At 35.6% G+C, this 8103-nt stretch overlaps 1 protein-coding gene across 1 annotated transcript in view; it reads right to left on the minus strand.

Annotated features, from left to right (window-relative positions):
* The window catches only part of KIAA1109 (KIAA1109 ortholog), a 161351-nt gene that overhangs the window by 130693 nt on the left and 22555 nt on the right, over positions 1–8103 (minus strand). Inside the window, 5 exon segments of the mRNA XM_006762836.2 lie at positions 687–765; positions 1416–1572; positions 2798–2948; positions 4625–4704; positions 7019–7212. Of these exon segments, the coding sequence (XP_006762899.1) occupies positions 687–765; positions 1416–1572; positions 2798–2948; positions 4625–4704; positions 7019–7212 (661 nt within the window).

The raw sequence follows: 8103 nt of genomic DNA on the forward strand, positions 1-8103 counted from the left end.
TGTTGCGGTCCTGCTGGCTGAAGCCCCCGGTTTTGTTTAGCTTCTGTATGTGTTACAATGTTGCTTAGAGTGCAGCTGAGAGGCCGGCAAGGCAGGCGGGGGAACGTTGGTTCCTCCGTCACTGAAGCAAGCAAGCCTCATGTTAGTTTCAAGCTGCTTGGCTGCCGGCCGCCATCTTGGCTGGCAGTTAATTTGCATATCTCGCTGATTAGCCAATGGGAAGGGTAGCGGTCGTACACCAATTACCATGTTTCTCTTTTATTAGATAGGATTGCCAGTGTGTGTCATATGTACTGGTCGGATGGATGGTCGGTCACTTAGCCTCTTACGTTTATAGGACTAGTCACCAAAAATTGCTCTAGAAAATAATATTCAAATTTTAACACTATTTTCTCTATATTATTTCAATAATTACCCTATTTTTGTTAAACAGCAAAAATAGATAATAAAAGCATGAAATTATAAGACTTAACTTACTTTAAAAAAAAATTTCTCTTTCTCTAGCTGCACAAATGATTTAATTGTGTACTATCTACTGTTGATAGCTACAGGTACACAAAATATAATAAAAAGCTGAAAAAGAAAACCCCATTAATTTTGTTAGTTTAAGTGGATTAACAAACTACTGTTTATATATTATTTTCCTACTAATCATTTGGAACAGAGAAGCACTTGCTGCAGCTTACCATTTTCCTCGACTGTCATGGGAATATTGATCTCTAAATAGGAGCCAGCACCAACATTGACATGCACAGCATTTGTTTCCTAACAAAACAAAAAAAGTAAGTCACATAAAATATTCATTATAATTACATTCCCATCTTTACCTTTTAGTTATTATCAGAGACAAAAATATAACCAGCAATGATATTAAATAGGTGTTCAAAAATGCCTTAGAACACACCCTGCACAGAGTGGGTCTGTGGTTAGAGTGTTGGCCCATGTACCACAGGGTCCCAGGTTCGATTCTGGTCAAGGGCACATACTAGGTTGCAGGTTGGATCCCTAGCCCTAGTCAGGCGAGTGAGGTAACCAATTGATTTATCTCTCACATCGATATTTCTCTCACTCTCTTTCTCTTTTACTGTCTCCCTCCCTCTCTCCTTCCCTTCCACTCTCTCTCTAAAAATCAATGGGAAAAATCTCCTCAGGTGAGGGTTAACAAAAAAATACACTAAAACAATTTGGGCTGATATAAAGGAGAAAATGAACCAGACTATAGCATAAAGGTTTGTTGATTAATTTCTGTCTACTATTTGGCACTTAATGAAAATAATATATATACAATTATTGGGGGCACAGTGGTAGGAAGCTCATAGAAATGAATCTCAGTATAGGACTAGTCACCAAAAATTGCTCTGGAAAATAATATTCAAATTTTAACACTATTTTCTCTATATTATTTCAATAATTACCCTATTTTTGGTAAACAGCAAGTCAATTGTAGCATCTGCAATAATATTCATTCGCAGTTCAAAGGCAAGGATCTGTCTTGGTCTCCCTGGCTGTGCAATTTCAGAAACTTTCAGAACTTGATAATCAGGTGGGAAGAAAAACTTCCATAAACAATCTCTATATAAGAAGGTAGAAAGAATAATGACATTTTATTCCAACAAAATGATTTCTAATAAGGGACCAAAATCAATATTTGAACTTGATATGTATTATCACTACTCTCATATTTAAAAATAGACAAAATACAAAAAATTAATCACAAACACCTACTATAATTTCCTTTCAATAAAACAAAAGAATGTTTTCTACTGTGAGAAATGGAAGACTTTCTACAAGTATATCAATAGTCCAGATGGCAAAGTTGCTGAACTAACTTTAAGCAACGTCTATTTACATAAAAATTTGGATGTGTCCTCATCACTACTGGTAAATGTCCTCTCCTCTGTTTAAAATTCTTCCTCCCCTGGCTAACACTTATGTTTCAAAACTCAACTCAAATGTTCCCTCTACCAAAAAGCCTCCCCCAGTTCTTTTCTTCTTAAATCTTTAAAATGATTTATGTACCTTTTATGGGCTGAATTGCGTACCCCTAAACATTCTTATGTGGAAGTCCTAACCTCAGAATTTGGCTGTATTTGGAGACATGGTCTTTACAGAGGTAATTAACTTAAAATGAGATGTTTTTGGTGGACCCTAACCTAACATGACCGATATTCTTCTAAGAAGAGGAAATTTGGACAGAGAACTTACAAGACACACAAAAGGGAAGACCACGTGAAGATGCAGAGAAAAGACAGCTATCACAAGAAACACATCATTCCCTCATAGCCCTCATAAGGAACTAGCCCAACACCTTAATCTCAGAATTCTAACTTCTAGAACTGTGAGAAATTTGTCTGTGGTATCCTGTTATGGGAGCCTTAACAAACCAAGTCAGTACCTTTCTAAGTTTTTCAAGAGTTTTTACTCATCTCTATTACAGCATGTAATAAACCTCTTTTGTCTCTTTTTTCACCCACTAACTAAACTATCTATGTATTTAGCTCTGAATCTGCATCACCCCAACAATCACTGGCATATTTGTTGATTAAATACTTAAAGAAAAACAAAGGAACCAATAAATGTACTGCTCATTCATCATTTTTCTAATGAGTTAACTCCTCCTTTGCAGTGAACTTGATTAAACCAATTTCTCTACACACAAGTTATTATTTGGATTAAAATGTCTACGAATATCTTACCCTGTCATAATAAAATAGCTTAGAAAACTATTATGTTTTAATTAAAAATACACTATTAGCTCAATACATTTGAAACTTAAAAATATAATTTATTCAAGTACCTCTGTCTATCGGCCCATGGCCCATAGTTGAAATCTGTTCCTTTACCACAAACTATATCAAGTCCCCAACACGGAGGCAAATCTTGTAATTTGCAATCCTCACTACTCAATTCTCCTTCAATATTTTCCTCTGTTTCTTCTGGTACAAGTCCTGCATTGCAGAATATATAACATAAAGGCAGTTATTTAAAATAACCATTAAAATGTTCCTATAGATCAGCAGTTCTAACATATTTTTTTATTTCAGGAACACTTTACACTCTTAAAAATTATTGAGGACCTGCCTGGCTGGTGTGGCTCATAGTTGAGCGTCCACTTATGAACCAGGAGGTCACGGTTCAATTCCTGGTCAGGGCACATGCCCGGGTTGCAGGCTCAATCCCCAGTAGAGGGTGTGCACAAGAAGCAGCTGACCAATGATTCTCTCTCATCATTGATGTTTCTATCTCTTTCTCCTTCTCCTTCTTCTCTGAAATCAATAATTTTTTTTAATTGAAGACCCTAAAGTGGGTATTTTTATATTATCTCTATCAATACTACTGTATTAAAAATTTTAATTGATCAATTTTTAAATTTTTTATTTTATTAAATAAGAAGCCCATTATGTTGATAGTAATAAATTTTAATGAAAATAATATGAAAAATAACTATATTTTAATGAAAGATGAAATTTTAATTTCATTTTTAATAAAAAATAACCACATTTTCTAAAAAATTTAATTTATTGAGAAATGTTGGTATTGTTTTTATTTTGGCAAATCTCTTTAATGTCTAGCTTAATAAAAAAAATGTGAATTCTCACAGCTGCTTCTATATTAAGTCTGTTGTTCAAGGATTTGAAGAAAACCTAGCCTCATACAAATAGGTGGATAGAAAAGGAAGGAGTATTTTAATAGCTTTTTCTGATAGCTCTGGGTATTCTTTGACACTACTCCAAAATTCAACAAGTAGTAGTTTCTTAAAGGTTACAATGTGGAATCTGAAGCCATATCACTGAACTTCTTATATTAAAATATACTATCTCTCTTGCACTTTGAATAAATCTTTTATCCATGGCCTGACTTTGCAATAGCATGCATTGGTCATTTGGAAAACATGGGTTCACTACAACATACATACTTTTTAAAATATTAATAAATTTCATTATTAAACATTTTAAAAATCACATTTGTTAACATCACTGGTGGTCTTATGAGAAAAATTACCAAACTCACAGTTACAGACTCAAATTTTTTCAAAATCCTAATTTTGAAAAACCAGTCTGTCCCTAGCTATTGTTTCAAATAACGAATCAGTGAAAATATCAACATGGTGAAAAAAGGCAAACAGCATCCTACTTTTACTTTTAAAATATTTTGACCTTATAAAACCCCAGGAGAAAGATCAGGAAAAAAAGGGGGCTAAAATCCAATATTCAGTAACTTTTATAAAATGGAAACCATCCATGAAGCATGGTAGCTGGATTTTAATCCTGAAACTGTTAGCCTCAAGTCTAACATACTGTGAGTTGTTTTCCTAACTAACATGAATTACCTTAACCATCATCATTATTCTCAAAGGTTTTCACTCATGGTAATTTGCATTCACAATTTTTGAAGTATATTTGATAACATGGAATTTGAAGGAAAGGTTACAATATCATTTTGGTCTGAAATACTAAAGTCATATTCAACTTTTAACAACGACACAGGTATTTTTTAGGTAGGCACTCAACATTTATTGAAACTTATTTATATCCTAAGTAAAGAGACTTAAAATATTATTAATATCCCATTTCATAGAAGAAATAGAATTGCAGCTATGAACTATACTTTCAAAAAGTCTTACCTGGCTCGTCCATATAGTAGTAGATGTCAACATCATTTGACTGCATCACCACAAAGCCTTCTCCCATTAATCTCGGTGGCCTAGAAGAAGGGGCAAGACAAACTAAGTACAACTCCAGCATACAAACAGTTCAGTGTTCTAATTAATGGTGGTGACAGGTGAAAACAAACAAACAAAAAAACAAACGCATCAAGAGCAGCATCTTGAAAAGGTAAGCCATCTTTCACAGACAATAAATTGTTCCATAGTTGTATTCTATATTAGACTAAATAATGAAATGATACTGAAATATTTTTAATCAGTAGATTGGTTCAATAGGGAAAAAAGAAAAAAAATTGTTTCACGTTTTCATTTTAAGTTGTGAATAACAGAAATCAATTTAAGACAAAGTTAATTAAATACAATGGAAAAACAATGTTCATCAGAATAGAATAATTATATTCTGTATTTACAATTAAACTTTAAATTCAATCATTTTCTATTAATAACACTACAAAACTGAAGAAATATCACTTTATATATCTGTAAAATAAAATAAGCTTCCCAAAACATTACATAAGAAAAAATGTTGTCATTTTAATTTTTAACAACTTTACATGACCTATTTCCAAGAATATTTACTTGATCAACTTGAATCAAATTTAAAGCAAACATCTCGAACTCAAATTCTGGATTGACTGTTTCTCTACAATTGCTTTCCCACAAACTATTCATCTTTCATTGCTTCAACAACTTTTTACTTTGTCATACACCACAGTATCTTCCTTCCACATCAAAATAAACTTGGCAGTCATTAAATAATAACACAAATTCAGCAATATTCTTCTTAAAACATTAAATCTTAAGGTTAATGTTTATTTTTTTAATATATTTTATCATTTTTTTACAGAGAGGAAGGGAGAGGGACAGAGAGTTAGAAACATCGATGAGAGAGAAACATCGATCAGCTGCCTCCTGCACACTCCCTACTGGGTATGTGCCCGCAACCAAGGTACATGCCCTTGACCGGAATCGAACCTGGGACCCTTCAGTCCGCAGGCCGACGCTCTATCCACTGAGCCAAACCAGTTAGGACAATGTTTATTTTTTTAATATATTTTTATTAATTTCAGAGTGAAGGGAGAGGGAGAGAGAGAAACAACAATGATGAGAGAGAACTGTTGATCGGCTACCTCCCGCACACCCCTTCCCCAGGGATCAAGCCCGAAACCCAGGCATGTGCCATAACAGGAAATCAAACCATAACCTCCTGTTTCATAGGTCAATGCCCATCACTGACCAGTATCTGCCAGACTTAATGTTTAATGTCATCACTTAACCTGCACATTTTGAAGAGTAAAAAACACAATTTTAAATCTTTTTATACAAATTAATAGCAGAACACTTTTTCATCTTACTCTCTAATAATTTTCACAAAATCCAGATTTATTTATTCATTCAGTATTAAACTTTCAGCTGTAAGTCCAGCATTATGTGCTGAGCAAATCCCCTTATCCTGAAGAGTGGGCCCAGGCAGACTCACAGCCTCGCCAGTCTCCAAAGGGAAACCTCTCTACCACTCCAGCCAGTCCCCAGAAAACTGAACAGCAAGAAGTTGGAACTAAAAAGGAATAATCATGCTTCTCACAACTTCATAGACTGTATGTTTCCTACAAAGATATACGCTGGGACATAGAGGAATCTCATCCTATGAATACTAAATTGCACAAATTCAACCAGAAAGTCTCCTCATACAAAAAATAGACATCGTGAACCCTCATCCTACCATGAACGCATGCCCTGGAGTTCCTTCAGGTCCCAGTCCTCATAGGGAAGCATCCTGCCACCACGAGGGCGAGTCCACGGTGCGTCACTAATGCTCCCTGTCTCCTGAATGCAAGCAGCTACTTCACAGATAGAAGACAAATCTGGAAAGCTAGGTGGAAAACTACCCAGGACTTGCATACCAAGCAAGTTCCATCCTAACTGTACCATCCTAACTCCAACAGATGTCTAAGAGTAATTTTGTTTCCATTTTCAACTTTTCTCATTAACTCAGAATGGTACTCCACTAAAATGAATTTGTTGAATTTACTATTTATCCATTCCTTCTGTAAATAAAAACCTACCTGTAATGTGTAAACATCAAATATCAGGGCTTAATTTCCCAAAATGAGTTTTTCAAATACAGTTAAAAGGAAGAAAAGGGTAAAAAAATTAGTCATAATTCTATAGAAAAATATTTAAAATTAGAGTTTACCAATGGATAGTATATCCACTTGCCTTATAAAGCAGGACTATACTGTTAATTTATTTAAAAAATGTACTTAATTAATGCCCAGCTTGTAACAGAAATTAAAAGGGTGCTAAAAATCAAATTGATATCTATATTAGACATATGTAAAATGTTCTTACTCATCATTCTGAAGACCAACATATCTTGGACTAGGAACAAGCATGACTCGAACATTTTCAAGTTTTCCTTTCACAATATGCATGAATTGGTCAAGGTGACTGGAAGGTGGTTTTGTAGTATAAGTTAAAAAAGCATCATCAAAGTTGATACACAGAGTTTGAGGTTGGTAATGATTTCCAAAGGCCAGGCGACCCTACAAAAGATAAAAGATAGTATGCCATACTATAAAAGCTATACTTTTTTCCTTAACTGACCTAATAACAAACATTTTCAAGCAACAACTAGATGATTCCACTTTAGCACTATCTATATTTAAATCACTCCACTGATCAAGTTAGACCTGGTTTTTTAAAAATTTAAGCACTTGTGAATAAATAGCCTTTCAGGTCTAACAAATTTATGCTAAAATGATATTGGTGTTAAAAGAATTCTTTCAGGAAAACCAAGATGGCGGCATAGGTAAACACCGGAAATTGCTGCCTCCCACAACAAATTCAAAAATACAACTAAAAGACAAAATGGACATCATCCAGAACCACAGGAAGGTTGGCTGAGTGGAAATTCTACAACTGGAAGGAAAGAGAAAAGCACACTGAGACTCAAGAGGAGGTGTGGAAGTAAAGTGCAGAGGTACGGAGGCGCATGCAGCAAGGACTGGCAACTGAGGACGCGGCTGTCTTTTAGAATCGGGAGGGAGTCACAAGCCCCTGACTGCTCTGAACTCCAGTTCTGGGTGAGTCTCTGGGGACCCAGACTCATACAGGGAGAAACTGGACTGTCTGGCAGCGGGCAGAACTCGGAACTTGAGGGCGGCTTTCTCTCAAAGGTGCTTGCAGCGATTACCGATTACCCGGACACTGAGACACGGGGCACCTTAAGGCAGGGCTGAGGATCAGCCATAGCTGCTTGCTCCGCCCTGTTGATTCCTTGAGACCCTGCCCCACCCAGGCTGCCCAAGAGGCTTTTACAAATGAATGCCCTGGCCCTTTGCAACCTGAAAATTACCTCACAAATTACAGCTGGGCCAGACAGACCTAGAACTTCCAAGAGAAGGCCCAAGGCCCCACAGCCTGGGGCCTCTTGT

Source organism: Myotis davidii, unplaced genomic scaffold (assembly GCF_000327345.1).
Source record: "Myotis davidii unplaced genomic scaffold, ASM32734v1 scaffold438, whole genome shotgun sequence".
In the NCBI taxonomy this organism is placed as follows: domain Eukaryota; kingdom Metazoa; phylum Chordata; class Mammalia; order Chiroptera; family Vespertilionidae; genus Myotis; species Myotis davidii.